Here is a 19767-nt window from a genome sequence, read left to right as displayed (position 1 = left end):
TGGGTCTCTGGTGCATATTTTTTATGTTTTCACTTTATGTCTTTATTTATAACTTTTCAGTATGCCATATTTTGCTATGTTTACTAGCTTGAGTTAGAAAGGATGATACAATACATGTACTCCAAGGGCAGTGTTAATTTCTTTTTATTTGATTTCATTAAACAAACATCTTAAGCAGTGCACTTTATTAATTATCCCTTGTTTTAATAGTCTCTCCTTCCGTATCTATGAACTTTTAAAAAATATACATATCAATGTAGGCAATCTATGGCATGCGTGCCAAAACTGATTTTCAGTGGCACTCACAGTGCCTGGGCTGGCCACCGGTCCGGGGGGGCTCTGCATTTTAATTTAATGTTAAATGAAGCTTCTTAAACATTTTAAAAACCTTATTTACTTTACATACAACAATAGTTTAGTTATATATTATAGAAAGAGACCTTCTAAAAACATTAACATGTATTACTGGCACGCGAAACCATAAAACTTCTGAAAGGTTGCCGACTCCTGATATACAATATATCTAGGTTTTTTGTTTTTGGCACATATCCACACACTACCTTGATATTGGTGCACATACCAAAATTCAGTCTGCACATGGATAGAAAAAATTAGAAGGAATTAGACTCTATATTATTATGGTCACCACTTTTACAAGATTACGATTACTTTTGTACAAAGCGTGCCTTGTGAGGTATCAATTGAAAGGTCAGTGTGGTGAGCGTTATTATCCTGATAAAACGTGAATCAACATTGTATGTTTCTACTGTATAACATTGCTGTAACATGTTCCAGATTTAGAAAGGCAGGCCCACACCAGTTTTTCCGAGACAGACACACACTGGCTCCCCAAGACAGGTATCAAGGAAGTCAAGTGGGCTATCACTTACTTAAGCAGCCATTCTCCAGCAACAGGAAGGTGTGAATAAGAAATTTACATTGCATCACAGGAACATTTCAAACCTCATATCCACAATGGACTCTGTGTCACCATAAATTAGGAAGGCTGTTTCTAGCACAAAAACAGAGTTATAAAGGAGGAGGAAAATACTTGACTTCACCTCTCCTCCTCTGTGTCTCTGCTTATGACAACTCCTCTCAAAGAGCTGAACTAAGGGTGTAGTGGTCCTAGCCTGGAAGGGGACCCAGCCTATTAAATTTACAGCAGCATATGGTGACAAAACCATTGCTTTTAAGGCCATTCAGCTTGTTAAGTTAGGTATTAGCTTGCGTGTTATTCTTTTTTTTATAACAAATCTTGACTTTTTTGCGTTATCACTTGTAATCACTTAAAATCTCTTTCTCTAGTTAGTAAACTTATTTTAGTGTATTTGGATTGAAGCACAGGGGAAGCTTCAATTGGGATAAGCAATGCTGGTGCAGATATAATTTTCCTTTGATGAACTGACAGACTTTCTCTGAGCTTGCACTGTTCAGTAGTGTGCTGGACAGTACATGATGCACTTTTCTGAGGGAACAGGCTGGGACTAAAAATTTGCAGGTGTTGCCCTGTATGTAATTCATGAGTGACTGGTCAGAGCACTCCTGTATTTAACTGGGAGTGACTTTGCATGGTGAAGGCTGTGAGAGCAGGCCAGGTGTGGACATTCTGACAGCACAGCAGTGTAAAAGGTACCCTAGGCTAGAGAATTAAGGGGATACGGCTGTTCAACCATCCAGATTGTACCCTGGGAATGTTACACAAATATACCGTTAAAAATCCTTTTAACCTTTTATTGAAGACACAGTAAAGGAAAGAAAAACAGTTAAAGCATGTGAAATGTAAATTATTAAATGAGACCTCCATTTCAACAGCATCCCTTCAGCTGAGGAGAGATTTTAAGAAGGAAAACACCCTTGGTTTGACAGTCTCCTAGATAGGATCACAGATGGTAACAACAGTCCTTTGGGAGAAAAGAGAAGTTCATTGAGAGGAGCTGTTGCTGCTGCGAAATCCAGGTGATGGTTGGGATTCAGCTGGAGCTGGTAGAGGTGGCTATGTCATCTCAGTCTTGGTCAGGACATCTCAGGATTAAGATTGAGAAGGCCTGGGGTTCCAGGAGATGGTAGGGAGGCAGCCATAATGGTGAAGCTCACTTCAGTAGCCTCTGTCTGTTCTTCTATATTCTTCCCTCCACTCCAAAGTGTCTCTCTTTAAGGACCCACAAACAGAATGGGGGTGGAATAGCCCATCCCCTCATTATTTTGTCCACCAATTAGGCCTAATGTCTAATATAACCATTTCGGGCCATTAATTTCCAGTTCTACATCTTCTCTTTCTACTAGGTATGATTTTGATAAAACTCAAGGATTATGTTAATGTGGTTTTTTTTGTTTGAACTAATTTAGTGGCTGTCTGGTTCTTTTGCACATATTTATAATGTTATAACATTAATTGTTCAAAGCAACTTGACCTGATTTCCATCAACATGTATGATAGGTTATTGTAAGATTTTATGGATTTTCATATACTTTTCACAATTGAGCTTACAATTAGGGTAAATTTTCCACCCCAATTATTACAACAGGATATTTTAAAAGTTTGTTTATGTTAAATACAAATTTTAATGAAAATCTTAGAGCTTTTAAAAGAAAAATTATACTAGGTTTGGGTTGATTCCATAATAAAATAGTGGAGTTCTGTCTAAGGTCCAGTAGCAAAGGCCTGAATTCACAAAAGCAGTTATGCATTGTGACCGTCCAATGCCTAATTAAGCACCTAGAAAACCACTGTGATTCACAAAGCCAGAAGTTACACCTTGGACTGCAATTCATAAAAGCTAGCATGCTAGGTGGAGTGCTGCCTAAGATAAACGGGAAATGCTGATGACATGGGTGTGTGCTACGTCCTGCCCCTGTCTTGGTGATAGGTGCCTGTGTCTGGGCTGCAAGGAGGCACATCTCTCTGCTTGGGATTCTCCATTACAAACCCTCTCGGTGTTGGGGCCTATGCCATTTTAGCAGGAAGCAGGGGAGATGGAGCTCATCTAGTTTAGTTTGGAAAAGAGAAAAGAGAGGGGACATAGCAGTTTTCAGGTATCTAAAAGGGTGTTATAAGGAGGAGGGAGAAAACTTGTTCATCTTAGCTTCAAAGGACAGAACAAGAAGCAATGGGCTTAAACTGCAGCAAGGGAGATTTAGGTTGGACATTAGGAAAAAGTTCCTAACTGTCAGGGTGTTTAAATACGGGAATAAATTGCCTAGGGAGGTTGTGGAATCTCCATCTCTGGAGATATTTAAGAGTAGGTTAGATAAATGTCTATTAGGGATGGTCTAGACAGTATTTGGTCCTGCCATGAGGGCAGGGGACTGGATTCGATGACCTCTCGAGGTCCCTTCCCAGTTCTAGAATCTATGAATCATTACTCTAACCACTGAGCTAAAAGTTTTCACTGGGATGTAGGAGACACTCCTCCATCTGATGAGGAGAAGGGATTTGAACTGAGATCTGCCTAACTATTGGGCTATTGGATATTCTGACGAGGGGCGCTCTCAGTCTCCCTTGAAGCTGTTGCACTCTAGATAAACTAGAGTAATTGGAGAGTGAGGGACAGTTTCCTGGTTCTCCTACCACTCATCTGAGTGCTCTAATCACCAGGCAACAGAGTCAGTCTCATGCATGCATGCTCTTCCACTCTTCCTGAGTTGTTTGAGCTTACCAGCTCAGGCCACATATGCAACTTACGTGAGCAAATGCCCACCTTCCCCTGGATTGTGAACTGCTCTAGGGCTTAGGCAGGAGATGGAGGCAGAAACACAGACATCTAGGGAACTTTTACTGCAAACACTTGGGTGCCAAGTGAGTTTAGGCACCTACAGGATTCAGTGGGGAGTTCTTTGCATTGCATTGATGCCCGACTCCTTTTGTGCGTTCAGGTTTAAGTGGCCTCCAGAAGTCTAGCACTAACTACTGTTAAACTAGGTCAGTTCTCTCTTATGTGTAACAAAGAGCAAGAGGAAAGGAGAGGAGCACAGAGTCACCTATAGTAACACAAAGTTTTCTCCCGTAAAAAAAAAGGTCGACAAAGCCCAAAGAAACATGTGTCCTGCATGAGGAACCTGAGTTCTTAGTGTCAGGAAAGACCAAGCTAACAAGCCTCAGAAGTGGGCCTTAACCTTCTGCCCCCATTAAAACTCATGCATCAGTCCCAGAATCTCCTATGTATGAAACTAAAGAAGTAGGATAGCCCTTACCAACTGTAGCTAGAATTTGGTGGCAAGGTGAGGTCGTACACTCCGCCCACTCTTTATATAGATTATGGGACATCACTCAACTCAGTCCCATTAATTACGAACAAACATTCAACCTTTCACATAACTCAGCAACTAGAGAAAACTTGTACTTTCAAGTATTGGATTCAGATAAAGTAGAAGGCTGCCTTTGGCTCCATTTCTTCAATTTGTAAAATAAAGACATGCTGGTACAGTCTCAGCTTCTGGATTCCACTCCTCTGAAGCATACAGATTTATTATACCTACACATAAATAGCATCTACCAATACACACATACATAGCGCACAATGTGAAGTGAACAGAACAGGTATTTTCAAGACTGGCTCAGCTTTACAACTGACTCAAGTCTCAACCTACCTTTAAAAACCTGCTCTCTGAGGTATATGATCACAATGGTGTAGTAAATGGCACTGGAAACAGGCCAGGTATGGTGCTAATTCAAGGTGAACTCATTCCTGGGAATTGCCTACTTTAAACAGGATAGTTATAGATTCAGATATGCAACATAGATTTTAGTGTCCCAAATTCATCTTCACAATGAAACTGAAGTCAACAGAATTTCTACATACACGAAAAAGCTTGTTTTGAAAACACTGTATTTTTAAAAGCATAATGAATTCAAGTCTCGTTTTCCTTTACATGTATGGACATAAAAGTAATGCTACAAACATTCTGAATCTCATCTGTAAACAAATTATAGCTAGCTATAGTGCTATGTAAACCTGCAAAGTTGAGCTATTAACTAAATGGTTTCCTTTTTAAATGAATAACTTTAATGACCATTGCCAAGTTTAAGCGATCAAAAGAGCCATTTTATTTTTAATGGTTGGTGGGAGAAAGAAGGGACAATCCCATCTTCCTACAATCCACAATTAGCTACCGCCACTCAGGAAATGAAAATTAATGTAAAATTTGTCAATTCTTCAGTATGTGTCTAAGCACAAGGCTTTGTAATGTTGCTATGTGTTGTTTTCAGAAAGATACTCAGGCATTGGAATGAATGGATAGATTACCAGCCCTGTAGTAAGAGATTTTTTTTCTAGCTTCTTAAATGCTAAAATTCAAGAATTCTATATATGTTTCTCATTTAATCGTGCTGTAGTTTTGCTAAATAATTTGGTACGGTCTCAAATAAACACACTGAATTCAAACTATAGTACTTCAACCCCAACTCTATTGCAACATATGGAAAGTTTATAATTTACCTGCTATAAGACTTAGAGCACAATGAACTAATTCTGCAGTTTCTCCCTGGTCCTCTGTCGGAGTTTGGAAACCATGTTTTAAAAGGAGTTTCAGTTAATCTGGGCTACCCGGGAGTCAGAGCCAAGGATGTTAAACATTGTGGTCACCAGTTCAGAAAGATCAAAGTCATGTTTCCATCCCCAATCCCGCCGGGCATTGCTGTCATCAAAGTTCATCGGCCAACTGTCAGCTATAAGGAAGGGGAAAAAAACCCCAAAGCATGAGATTTATAGCAAAGATCTTCCAACATTTCATAAGCAAGTACCAGAGTAGAGTTTCACACAGTACAGCAACCCTTCCAGATGTCATCAAGATCAAAACAAGTGACTAAGGAGAACACATATAGGAGATGGAGGGGGAAAAAGGGAAATATTGTTTTGTCCCAGCATCTGACTTCACCCAGACAAGTCTGATACAGGATCACTCAAATAGAATGAAAAAGCAGGTACTAACCAATGGCTTGCCTGACAGCATCCACAGTGTAGGTCACCTGGAGCTCAGGAATATGCTTCTTGACCTCTTGCACCAGCTCCTCAGGAGAGAAGCTCATGGCACTGATGTTGTAAGTCCTCATGCTAAGTGAAGCGGCAGGTGCTTCCATGACATCTAGTGTAGCCTTCAGGCAGTCATCAATATACATCATTGGGAGGCGTGTATCTGATTTTAAGTTGCACTGGAATTTGCCATTCTTTATGGCATCATGGAAAATCTGGACTGCATAGTCTGAAGAAAAAAAAAAAGTTTCTTTGCACTCCCCCATCTGTATTCATGTGTTGTCTCTTGTCTTACACTTAGATCATACACTCATTGGGGCAGGGACTGTCTTTTTGTTGTACTGTGTTTGTACATCAGCATAATGGGGTACATTGTACATTGTACATCCTATGACATGGGATACTATATGCTGTGGCAGGGGAGGGCAGACTACAGCCCACGGGCCGGATTCGGCCTGTCACGGCTTTCAATGCAGCCTGCGGGACTGCCAGCTATATGGCGCAGCAGGGCTAAAGCAGAGAGGGCTCCGTGCGCTGCCCTCGCCTGCAGGCACTGCCCCCCGCAGCTCCCTTTGGCTGGGAACAGAGAACAACAGGCAATGGGAGCTTCAGGGATGGTACCTGCAGGCAAGGGCAGTGTGCGGTGGAGCTGCCTGCCCCACCCCGCCCCACTCCACCCCCTGGAGCCACTGCCAGACATGCTGGCCACTTCTGGGAGTGGGGTGGGGCCAGGGCAGGCAGGGAGCTTGCCTTAACCATGCTGTGCACCGCTGCCACCCTGGAGCTGCTTGAGGTAAGCAGCACCAGGCCAGAGCCCGCACCCCAACCCGCTGCCCTAAGCCCCCTCCTGCACCCTGCACCCCTTGCCCTGAGCCCCTTCCTGCACCCTGCACCCCCTCCCACACTCTGCACTCTCTCCTGCACCGCCACCCTCTGCCCCAGCCCTACATTCATGGCCCTGCATACAATTTCCCCATCCAGATGTGGCCCTCGGGCCAAAAAGTTTGCCCAACCCTGTACTGTGGTAATGCAAATAAGTTAAAAAAATATTTTCAGAATTATAGAAATGCAGCCATCTCTGGGGTGCAAGGTGGCAGATGACTGAGGCACAACTTGGTGCATAGTTGTTGAGGTGAGGAAGGAGGACAGATTACCAACTCATGTCACAAGCCACCAAACAGCAACCAGATGGTAATGACTTTGGGTCACTGCTGCATGGATTGGCTTTGAACAGTGAAAGGAATCAGATTTCATTCCTGCTCCGTGGGACTATCCAGCACCCCTCAGATTAATTTCAGCAGAAGTATGATTTGTATTTTCAACAGCATTTCCGGAGTTGTTTAGGTGAAGCAGTGTTTCACTTTACACAAACTTACAGTCCCCTGAAAGTTTCACTTTTCCTCCCATGAGAATTCTTTTTTGAATAGGCTTAATCAGCAAAAATGCCCTCAAATGAATTTCACTGGACAATATATGCAGGTGCACTCTAAGTTAGACATTGATAGACATATTGTACAACACATCGAAAGTGCACAATATTTGGTATTAAAATATGATACAACAGATTAATGGCCATCATATATAGGTGTAGTCACAGGCATGAATTCATTTACGTGACTGCATTTCAAAGTGACTGGTTAGTTGTTTCTCAGTAAATGAGGTCACCAGACAATTACACACTGATGTCACTCTTATCTTTGCTGTGTGGGGCATTCAGCTCGCACACTGCAATGTTCTCACCTATAATACTGAGACATGGAAAAAAGTTTCCTACCAGTTGTTCCCCCACCAGGCTGAGAGTCAGCAGAGATAATTCCAGGATACCTCAGACATCGGAAGTCTAGCCCATACCTGTAGTGGTAGTACTGTTGAAGGAGGATACAAGCAAGGCGTTAGACATAAAACTAGGGGGCTGCATACTTTGTTGCTTCTATAGACTAAATGCATTGCATACACCCACGGTTCCATGCATCCTTCCATTCCCCCCTCCCACACACAAGCTCCTTTCCCTCTCTATTTCACAGATTCACTACAACCCCTCCATCACTCCTTTAATCATGCCCGTGGCTCTGTGCGCGCTCACGTCCCCATTCCCAACAGTGCTGTACCCATTTCCCACCCACTCCTCCATGCCTTGGACTGTGCTACAATCCATTTCCACAAGCCAAAGGCTTTGTGTGACACCACCGCCTCCCCTAGTCCTGCTTCCTCATGCCGTTGGCACCATACGTCAGAGGTTAAGTGACCTCCATTCCCAAATACCAGAGGCACTGTGTACCCACCACTATTCCTACCCTTCCCCTCCTTTACCACACCAGGATATGCAACATGTAAATAACAAATATGAATTAAATAAGAACAGTCAGTTATTTTGATTTAATCCACTCTGATGATCTGTATTCATTCTGATCTCTGGAGTCATTAGAAAATATATTGTAGGAAGACTTTCTGGTACTAATGTGCCATTACTCAGTTCTCCAAGCCATGCCACGCTGGTAACTGAGGCACAGGGAGGTTTAATGATTTTCTTAGGGTCACAGGGTCAGTAGCCGCACTGCATGCATCTGACAAAGTGGGTTTTAGCCCACAAAAGCTTATGCCCAAATAAATGTGTTAGTCTCTAAGGTGCCACAAGTACTCCCCATTCTTTTTGCTGATACAGACTAACATGGCTACCACCCTAAAACTCAAGTGTTTGTTAACTTCCAACTTCATGCTAAATCTTCACATGAAATTTATATGATTTCCCCATCCCAAACCCCTCAGGAAAAGCATCAACAGCTGCCTCACACTACTAAGAAAATAGGTCTGTAGGAAGAGAAGATAGGAAGAGGAAAGAACACTGCAGTGATCCACCTTCCATCAAGACTAACAGTCCATACAAAGTTCTTACTTCTCCCATGAGCTCAGCATGAACCTTGGAGACTCCATAGATTGTCCTGGGTCTCTGAATGCAGAGGTCTGGAGCTGGGTTTCGAGGAGAGGTGGGTCCAAAGGCTCCAATTGTGCTAGGGACAAAGAGTCTCAAACTGTGCTCAGCTGCAATATCTAGAATGTTGTGCAAACCTGAAACAAACAGAAATGATCAGAATCTAAACAAAATCTCCTCCAACCTCTACGGGGGTCAGGAACTTGAAAGGCTAGTCAAACAGTGCTGTAATCACCTACCAGTAATGTTTACCGCTCTGGCCAAAGGAACATTTGCTTCTCCAACAGCACTGAGCAAAGCACTATAATGAAACAGCCAAGTAATTCGATTGTTCACCACTATCTCACAGAGATTCTTGTAGTCCAAGATATCAGAGTAGATAAAAGGACCTAAAGAAGTGAACCAAATAGAAAATTGGATGCTAAGATGAAGAGACTTTGGGACAAAATTCAGTAAAAAACAAGATGTCCAATGAGTTTGCAGGTTCCTGCCCATGTCTTTATTCAGACATACCTTTCAGTTCACTTTATGCAGCAAATTTCTGCCTTCTATAGGCAGCAGCCACTAGAGAGCTCACTCTCCCTCTCTCAAAGATTCTATCACAAAGGCTCTGCAAATTTCTTCACAGCGTGGGTCACATCTTAATCAGGACACTTTCTCATGGACATCTGCTCTTCCATGTGCAATCACATAACATCTTTGTAGCAGCTTCAGCACTTCACAGAAGAGTATTTAATGTATTTTGTCTACATTTAGCACCTGAAGACTAGGAGAGCTAACACTGTGTAATTAGCCATATCTGCAGACCACAGGCCAGTTCAGGACCCTCTGTTCTACCAAATATACTCTACCATCTATTGGCATATACCTGCAGTGCAGTGGTCACCAACTGGTCGACTGCAAATGATGGGTCGATCCTAGAGGATCTCCCAGTCCATCGCAATCTCGGCAGCACAGCATGGCAGCTGCTAAGACAGGCTCCCTGTCTATCCCAGCCTCAAACTGTTACTAGAAGTGGCCCAGGGGGGCGTTCCCTTCGCACACTGCTTCTGCCTGCAAGCACTGCCACCCACAGCCCCCACTGGCCAGGAACGGGGAACTGTGGCCAATGGGAGCTGCGGGGACAGTGCTTGCAGAGAGGGGCAGTGCATGAAGCCACATCCCCCCCAGGGCACGTTGGCCCCTTATGGGAGCAGCATGGGCCAGGGTAGCCAGGGAGCCTGCCAGATGTAAATGCTGCCCAGCAGGAAGCTGCACCAACCCCCGGAGCCAGCACCCCAAACCTCCTCCTGCACTCCAACACACTGCCCCAGCCCAGTGCACCCTCCCGCACCTAAACTCCCTCCCAGAGCTTGTACCCCTCATTCCCTCCTTCATCCCAGCCCTCTGCCCTAGGCTCTTCCTAGAGGCCCCTCCCACACTGTGAACCCCTCGGCCTCAGTCCAGAGCCCACACCCCTTCTCAAATCCCAGCCTCCTACCCCAGCCCAGTGAAAGTGAGTGAGGGTGGGGGAGAGCGAGTGACTGGGGTGGGGTGATGGAATGAGTGGGGCGGGGACATGGGGAAAGGGCAGGGCAGATCCCAGGTTGCCCTTAAATTCAAAAGAAGTGATTTTGGGCATAAAAAGGTGTAGACCACCGCTGTAGTGTGAGGTCAGAGACCAGCTTGCATAATATTATTCAAATGCCTGTAGACTCGTTCCTTTTAATTTATTGTTTACGTCAAAAGGGAAGAAAAGGAGGCTAACCAAGTTCCAAGGCACTAATGCCACTATGTGAATCCATACTGGCAATCTTGTACGGATTTCAGCATATACCACATATAAGAAAGCGATTTCAGTATGGACAAACATGGATTTCATCTCCCAGTTCTTATTCTTTTGGGAAAATTTAAATTGCATCAACCCTCAGGGCAGGAGCAAGAGGGTTAAACCCACTGGGATGAAAGCCAGAGCCAATTAAACTTTAAGATTTATTTTGGTCAGCAAAAATCAGGAGGGAAGAAGAGTAGGAGGAGATATTCAAAACATGTGTTAGTGTATCTTGCCCCAAGGGAAAATTTTGCAAAGGAAAAACAATTCAATTTTTAGGAAGATTTCACAGAAATCAGAATGTAGCACCCAGAACTTTCAAGATGAAAGAAATACTTTGAAAAGTGGATTCTCTGATTAATTTAAGGGGCAGGATCCCCTGGGAGAATAACATGAGGGGGAAAGGAGTCCAGGAGAGCTGGCTATATTTTAAAGAATTCTTATTGAGGCTGCAGGAACAAACCATCCCAATATGTAGAAAGAATAGTAAATATGGCAGGCGAACACTTTGGCTTAACAGTGAAATCCTTGCCGATCTTAAGCACAAAAAAGAAGCTTACAAAGAAGTGGAAGAATGGACAAATGACCAGGAAGAAGTATAAAAATATTGCTCAGGCATGCAGGAGTGAAATCAGGAAGGCCAAATCACACTTGGAGTTGCAGCTAACAAGGGATGTTAAGAGTAACAAGAAGGGTTTCCTTCAGGTATGTTAGCAACAAGAAGAAAGTCAAGGAAAGTGTGGGCCCCTTACTGAATGAGAGAGGCAATCTAGTGACAGAGGATGTGGAAAAAGCTGACGTACTCAATGCATTTTTTTCCCCTTGTCATCAAAAACAAGGTCAGTTTCCGGACTATTGCACTGGGCAGCATAGCATGGGGAGGAGGTGACCAGCCCTCTGGGGAGAAAAGTGGTTCAGGACTATTTAGAAAAGCTGGACGAGCACAAGCCCGTGGGGCTGAATGCACTGTATTCGAGGGTGCAAAAGGAGTTGGCGGATGTGATTGCAGAGCCATTGGCCATTATCTTTGAAAATGGATGGCTATCGGGAAAGTTCCTAGATGACTGGAAAAAGGCTAACGTAGTGCCCAAAATGGAAGGAGGAGGATCTGGGGAACTACAGGCCAGTCAGCCTCATCTCAGCCCCTGGAAAAATCATGGAGCAGGCCCTCAAAGAATCAATTCTGAAGCACTTAGAGGAGAGGAGTGATCAGTTCTGCAGAAAAGGACCTCGGGCAGGCCTGCACAACTCATAAAGCGGCAAGGGTCATATTACTCCAAAGAAAACAGCTGAGGGCCGAAACCTCCCGGCCCCATGGAAACACCCCGCCCCAGGGCCACCCAGCCCTGCAGAAACAAACCCTTCTTCCCCAGCACCGCCCCACCAAAACAGCTGTGGGCCAAAAAGGAAGGTTGGTGGTGGGAAGGTGATACTTTATTTTAAATCAACCAGGGGCTCCCAGCTGAAGAGGTAGCTGGGAGCCCTCAGGGGCAAATTAAAGGGCCCGGGGCTCCGGTGGCTGAGGGAATCCAGCAGGGCCGGCTCTAGGTTTTTTGCTGCCCCAAACAAAAAACAAAACAAAAAAATTTGGCTGCCCCCCTCGTCCCAGCCCTGGGCTCCCCCCTGTACCTCCCTGCTGCCCCAGTCCTGGGCTCTCCCCCCACCCGCTCACACCCCCTGCCGCCTCAGTACTGGGCTTCCCCCTTTCCTCCCCATCCCGCTGCTGCCCCAGCCCTAGGCTCCCCCCACCAGTGCCCCTCACACACACCTCCTGCCACCCCAGCCCTGGGTCACTGGTATCTCGCTCCCAGGGCGGGTCATTCAGCAGGCATTTTGGATGTGCACAAAACACAGATAGGATTGGTTCCCATATGGTTACAGAGCTGCAGTAAAGTGGAACAATTTTCAGCTTGTGCGATTGGATGATATCTGGATGCATATTATAAGACTGTCCTCCATAAATGAGGAAAAGTTGAGGTGCCTTTATTATTCTCTCTTTCTATGGGGAATTTGTCAATGCAATACCCCGTCTTCCTTTCAAGCAAACAAAAAGGCAATGGCTGTTGAAAATAGCAATTCCAGTCCTAATAAGTATTTCTTGCTCAATTTTATCCTACTTTTTCTACAGCAAGTTACAGTGGATCAGAATATGATTTGGGAGAAATGAAGTAACAGCTGCCCAAACTGAGCTTGAGCATTCCTGAATTTTGAGGTGTTCAAATCTGGAAGGCAGGTGCTGGGGGGGGAGCTGTGGACTCCACGGAGGAGCATGGCAGCAACTGTCTGGAGCTGCAGGAGCCAGACATGCTGGTCTGAGTGGCACGGTAAGGGGGCTGGGGGTTGGAAAAGGGATAGAGGGTTCTGGGGGGGGCAGTCAAGGGACAGGGAGTGGGGGAGTTGGATGGGGCAGAGGTTCGGAGGGGCAGTCAGGGGACAGGCAGCAGTTGGATAGGCATGGGAGTCCCAGGGATTTATCAGGGGACAGGTAGGGGGTGGGGTCCTGGGGGGAAGTTGGGGGGGATCTCAGGAAGAGGCAGTTGGGGACAAGGAGAAGGGAGGCTTAGATAGGGGCTGGAGTCCCAAGGGGCAGGGGTCTCAGGAGGGGGCAATCGGGGGACAAGGACCAGCGGTGCTTAGATAGGGGGTGGGGGTTCTGGGGGGCAGTTGGGGCAGGGATCTGAGGAGGGGGCAATCAGTGGCAGCGGGCTGGGATTCAAAGGGCTCTGGGCTGCTGGGCTGTGCGGGGGGAATTCTGCAAAATTCTGTGTATATTATATGTCAAAAACCACAATATAATCACACCAGTTTCAATCATTTTTGGACATTTATTTCAAAATACCTGTCAGCAAGTACGTCTGTAACAATACAGACAACAAAAAAGATTCAGAAAATGTTTTTTGACAAATAGATTCCTTACTAGGCATATTAATACAGAACTCTGAGAAGGAAGTGGCGGCTGGGCTGTGCGGGGGATTTAGAATCCCCCCGTGGGCCGCATAGTGAGGCTACGGGGGCCGCATGTTGTGCGGGCCTGACCTAGGGGTTACAGTGGACGAGAAACTGGATATGGGTTGACAGCGTGCCCTTGTTGCTAAGAAGGCTAACAGGATATTGGGCTGCATTAGTGGGAGCATTGCCAGCAGATCGAGGAACATGATCATTTCCCTCTATTTGGCATTGGTGAGGCCTCATCTGGAGTATTGTGTCCAGTTTTGGGCCCCACACTATAAGAAGGATGTGAAAAAATTGGAAAGAGTCCAGCAGAGGGCAACAAAAATTACTAGGGGTTTGGAGCACATGACTTATGAGGAGAGGCTGAGGGAACTGGGCTTGTTTAGTCTGCAGAAGAGAAGAATGAGGGGGGATTTGATAGTTGCTTTCAACTACCTGAAAAAGGGGGTTCCAAAGAGGATGGATCTAGACCGTTCTCAGTGGTAGTAGATGACAAGGAGCAATGGTCTCAAGTTGCAGTGGGGGAGGTTTAGGTTGGATATTAGGAAAAACTTTTTCACTAGAAGGGTGGTGAAGCACTGGAATGGGTTACCTAGGGAGGTGGTGGAATCTCCATCCTTAGAGGTTTTTAAGGCCCTGGCTGGGATGATTTAGTTGGGGATTGGTCCTCCTTTGAGCAGGGGGTTGGATTAGATGACTTCCTGAGGTCCTTTCCAACCCTGATATTCTATGATTCTATACATAGTTCAAATGCCTGGCTGTGTCTTGCTGCAGATGAGCAACATCAGAGGCAATATGAAGACTTCTCTATATGCTAATCCAGTCACTTACCATTATAAAAGACATCATCTGGTGGTTTTCTAATGTCAGACAGGATCACGTTGTTTCTTCCGAAACGCTTCCTGAAAAGGAAGGCACATGGTACAATTAGTTTGTACTCTTCAAGATAATGTGCCAGTCACTGTTCTGCTACAGTAGTTTTAATAGGAACTAATCTGGAGAAGTCATTTGGGCAGAGTACATTTTATGATTTTGTCCAGTGCAAGCACTGATGTCCATCTATCTTATTAATTCTCAAGGTACATCTACATTACAGCCGCTGCAGTGGTACAGCTACTACTCCTGGGGAAAGTATGTACCAAAAAAACTCTGCAATGAAAAACTAAAATTTCTGTGAACAATATTTTAAAATTCTGCAAAATTCTGCATATATTATATGTCAAAAACCACAATATAATCACACCAGTTTCAATTATTTTTGGTCATTTATTTCAAAATACCTGTTAGCAAGTATGTCTGTAACAATACAGACGACAAAAAAGATTCAGGAAATGTTTTTTGACAAATAGATTCCTTACTAGGCATATTAACACAGAACTCTGAGTAATAATTCATTTAAACTACAATACAGAACCGTATTTCCCGCACCCTGCAGAAGCAGTGCAAAGGCTTGCAGGAGTGACAGGTAACAGAGGAGCTGAGGAAGAGGGAAGTAAATTGCTGAGAAGGCGCCTGGGCATGAACTTGGAGGGCTGTTGAGTATGGGTGGAAAAAGTACAGAACAGGTGTTTTTGGGAGGCAGGGAGCGATTTTTAGGGCTCTTCCCCCATGCAAACCATGGCTGACCCCTAGCCTCTCCCATTTAATCAGGCACATCAGCCCTTGTCCCCATATGTTCCTGCATCCCTACGTGTCCTTGCACCCCCGTCTGTGTGTTCCTCCACCCTGACCCAGACACCCACTCCCGCCCATCCCCATGTGGCCCTGCACCCCATCCCCCGTCTCCATGTGTCTATGCCCCCACTGAGCCACCCCTGCTCCCCTTCCCATCACCATGTGTCTCTGTGCCCCCACTCAGCCACTCCCCTGTCCCTATGTGGCCCTGCACCTCCTCCCCTATCACCAATGGCCCTGTGCCTCCCTCCCCATCCCCATGTGTCTGTGCCCCCACTCAGCCAACCTCTGTCCTTGTGTCCCTGCACCCCCTATACTGCCATGTGGCAATGCAGCTCCCTACCCTCTGTGGCACTGCATGTCCACTCCCATTCAGCCCCTGCCCCAATCTGTCCTCCCCCACTAGCCCTTCTGAGCCCCGTCTGACACCTAGTAGCACCACGCTCACTGCTCCTCATAGTCTGTCTCTTGACCTGGCCCACAGGCTCTCTCTCTTCCCTAGCTGGTTGGGAGCTGCTGCTGTGCTCTATCACCACAGTGCCCTCTGTTGGGCAAAAGGCAGAATGGCACCAACATTTCAGCAGAAGCTTTTATCTGTGCAAAAAAATTAAAAAATTGCATTGTGCATTAATTATGTGCACGCAGTAGTGAAGAATTCCCCAAGGAGTAAGCTACTGGGCTGCAGTTGTGTTGCTGTAGTAGAGTTGGTTCTTATATCAGTGGGAGGGTTTTTTCCCCCCCAATCGATATAATTGATCTGCCTCTCCAAAAGGCGATATCATAGCTAGGTTGACACATTAGGATAGGTTGGCCTAACTGTGTTGCACAAGGTCCAAAATTTTTCATAGCCCTGAGCAACACATCTAGGTTGATCTAATTTTGAAGTGTAGACCAGGCTTCAGACTTGGTGTCAAAGTTTCTCTCTCCTCAGAAAATTTGCAAATAAAAACTAGGTTTAGTAGCAGTTAAAGGCTGCAGCAGCACACACCATCCACCTATGTTAAAAAATGCCAGTAAGATGTTAAAGAACACGTACATTCTTTTGCACATTGTTATTGCCTATGATATTGGGGGAAGCATGGCTCAGTGGTTTGAGCATTGGCCTGCTAAACCCAGGGTTGTGAGTTTAATCCTTGAGGTGGTCACTTAGGGACCTGGGGCAAAAAAATCAGTACTTGGTCCTGCTAGTGAAGGCAGGTAGTTGGACTCAATGACCTTTCAAGGTCCCTTCCAGTTCTATGAGATATACCTATCTCCATTTATTTTTTATTATCATACTCCAACACTCCTTAAGGTTGCATTTCCATCTCCAACAGATACCAGGAAGCAATATGTAATCCCGCTTTACCAAACTGACATTCTAACACAAAACCTCAATAGTGACCTCATATGCTTTTATATCAATATATCAGCACATCTGACATTCGGGAAGTTACTCTACCTTAACATTGCTGAGGTCATTGCTAAGGTTGTGTGTTAGAGTGCAAGTTTGATAAAGCTGGGATACATATTGCTTTCTGGTATCTGTTGAAGATAGAAGTGAAAGCTGCTCCCCCCCACCAAAACAGCATTCAGACCGCCACACTGTCCTCATCGACTTTGGGGGATTTGTTTTGGTGCTCCCATTATGGCTAAAATGTTCTGTAGACAAATACTACCTCTATGTATAGCTGATATCTAGGAATCAGCACATGAGATCAGGAACGTGGATGATGGACAGCTCCTAGAGTATTTTAGATTTCTTGTGAAAGCAATACAAAGAATAAAAGTGAGATAATCCAGTGAAAAAGTGCCAGAAAGGATCATTTTATGCTCTTATTATTCTCTCTGCATCAATTCACTTTACATCAAACTACCATGAAAAATTCAATCATCATCAAAGTTTATATCTTACAGTTTCTTGCCCATTCAATTGTAAAATAAAATCTTAACATTCCGTTATCCTTAACTATGATGCAACTATTGCACTATAAGAGATAGTAACTTAAAAGATAAATTTTTCTATCACTGAAATTCTCTTCAAGAAATACCATCAGTTATGGCAAGGTCTAAAAGTTTAGGTGTTTAGTAAGTTGGCAGGTTTTAGAAAACCCAAAGCGGTTCTCTAAAAAAAATAAATAACAGAATTGTTGTTCATCAAAAAAGATCATGAAAAGAGATACACAAATTAAACATTTGCCTGAGGTATTGGGAACTCAAACCCAGCAGCGCGATAGTGCATGAAAAACCAAAAAGGAAACTTACCACAAGCTAAGGCCTTAGATTCTCAAAATATATGCTTAACTTTATGCACCCAAGTAGTTTCATTGAACCCAATGACGTGACATGTACAAAATTACATACATCTGCAGGACTAAGGTCAAAAATACCAACAAAAGGAAGGATGACTGGTCATTTTTCAGCTCTAAACTCAGTGAAAGGTATAAGAACAAACACAAAAGGTGTAAAATTAGGTTTTGAATTTTAGTTATAGCTTGGATTTCTGAAGTAATAGCAGCAGTTCTAAGGATATTTTAAAATATGGACTTTTAAATTTTAAATGTCCCATTCAGCATTCTAAGATTCTTAGCTACAGTTTTCATAAGATTTTTGGTGCTCAACCTGAGACATTCAGCACAACTAGTCACTTCTGAAAATCTTAATCGTGGAGTTTTTAACTTCCTACTACATATAAAATTACAAAATCCTAACATACCTCAAGAGTTTAGCGAGTCCCACCCCAAGTTGGCCCAGGCCCCCTAAAGAGGAAAAGAGATTGTAAAAACAAAAGCCAAGTCAAAGAAAAGGTAATGATATCGAAATATTGACTGTTACTTATGTGTCCTTATAGACCAATAGAAGTTCAGAACTTAATACTTCAATTACATTGTTATGGGAACCAAAACAGAAGAGTTTTGTTTACACAGAACTAAGAAACTTAATATGCTATTTTAAGAGAAAGGGATGCTTTTACTATAGCTCTAAAATACACTGGCCAAAAAGACCACAATATAGTGCTAAATCTAACTGGGGGCATCAGGTACGTCTGCAATACAAATAGTACATAATAAATAAATAATAATAATCTAGAGAGATGAATACTCAAAACTCCTGGTTGTTTACATGGAATTTGTAGATGCTCAGCAACTCTCAGGATCAGGCCTCGGTAGAAAAAATGACTGCCAACTGAGAAACAAAAATAAGAATGAAGTAATTAAATGACTAACCTGTAATTAATACTCGAGGATGATCAGTCTCTGAAAAAGATACTGAATGGAAGCTGGCATCTGAGGTCACCTGACGTGGTGAGACACCAATACATCTAACTGGCACAATGGAAGTCTGACATCCACAACCGGGGCTCTGCAGCAACTGACTAAGGGTTCTGCCCAAGTTCTTTACAATCGCCATTTTTGTCTTAAATATGCTGTGAGAAGAGGGAAAGTATTAGTCACAAATTAGTCTATACAAAACGTACAGTTTCTCAACATTTAGAACTGTGTAGAACAGTCTGTGTTTAAGAAAAGTTTTATGCAACCCCAGTTCTGTCTGAAGTACTGAAACTTGAACTAGTGCCATGACCTGCTAAATGCAGCATATGAAATAGAATGAATAAAGGTAACATCACAAGCATGAGCAGAAGAAAATATTCACAAGTATAAAGAGTCCAGTGCAGCACAGTGAGAACCCCGGGTGGTGTCATTTCAGCTTTCTGCCTCAGTCCCTCTTGTGGCGAGCATCAGAAATCACGATTCCTACAGCAAATGGAGGCACAAGCTCAAAAAGCAACAGTACCCCTACTAGGATTGGAAGCTGTCACTACATGGGTTAAATGGATACATTCTAGAGCAGTGGTCCCCAACGCGGTGCCTACGGGCACCATGGCACCCACCGGGGCATTTATGTGCGCCCACAAAGTGCCCAGCAAGGGCGAGAAGCTGCGGCCTCGTGCCTGCTGGTGACAGAGATCTCCGGAGCTGCAGGCACTAGTGTTCTCTGTCTTCCCGGCTTCTCTCCGCACTGCCCAAAAACCAAAAAAAAACCCTACCCCCAAATGCTCCGACTCTGCAGAATGGACGGAATGCCGCCCCGCAGCATGTGCTACCCCAGGCATGTGCTTGTTCCACTGGTGCCTGGAGCCGGCCTTGTATGTGAGTAATTGTTGGCGTCCGCCACACTCTTCTGAAAACATGAATGTACTACTGGCCACGAAAAGGTGGGGACCGCTGTTCTAGAGACTACCTAAAGTCAAGTCGTCAAACATTCTCATGGCCTAGCTTTTCTTAACATTGCATCAAGAAGCAGCAATTACATCAGACGCAGCAATTACATCAGTGAAAATTGCAGTAAATCATCTGTGGAACATCCCTGTCCCCAAACACACACTATTTACAGAATGAATGGAACCAGAGAAGCAAGCAAAAGGCAGAATCGCTTATTATATATAAGGT

General features: G+C 44.3%; 1 protein-coding gene across 2 annotated transcripts in view; it reads right to left on the bottom strand.

Annotated features, from left to right (window-relative positions):
* Positions 1-3353: 3353 nt before the first annotated feature.
* Positions 3354-19767, bottom strand: part of LOC115648079 (L-threonine 3-dehydrogenase, mitochondrial-like) — a 29751-nt gene continuing 13337 nt past the window's right edge. For both annotated transcript variants that reach the window (XM_030555201.1, XM_030555202.1), the window contains 8 exons: positions 18544-18743; positions 18033-18075; positions 14495-14565; positions 9141-9290; positions 8866-9038; positions 7747-7837; positions 5932-6201; positions 3354-5668 (listed from right to left, as the gene is read on the bottom strand). In XM_030555201.1, the coding sequence (XP_030411061.1) occupies positions 5529-5668; positions 5932-6201; positions 7747-7837; positions 8866-9038; positions 9141-9290; positions 14495-14565; positions 18033-18075; positions 18544-18727 (1122 nt within the window). In that variant the 5' untranslated portion in view covers positions 18728-18743 and the 3' untranslated portion in view covers positions 3354-5528. The remainder of the gene's footprint in view (positions 5669-5931; positions 6202-7746; positions 7838-8865; positions 9039-9140; positions 9291-14494; positions 14566-18032; positions 18076-18543; positions 18744-19767) is intronic.

Source organism: Gopherus evgoodei, chromosome 3 (assembly GCF_007399415.2).
Source record: "Gopherus evgoodei ecotype Sinaloan lineage chromosome 3, rGopEvg1_v1.p, whole genome shotgun sequence".
Classification (NCBI taxonomy): domain Eukaryota; kingdom Metazoa; phylum Chordata; order Testudines; family Testudinidae; genus Gopherus; species Gopherus evgoodei.
The sequence above is the reverse complement of the archived record's forward strand: the minus strand, read 5'-3'. Positions and strand labels throughout refer to the sequence as shown.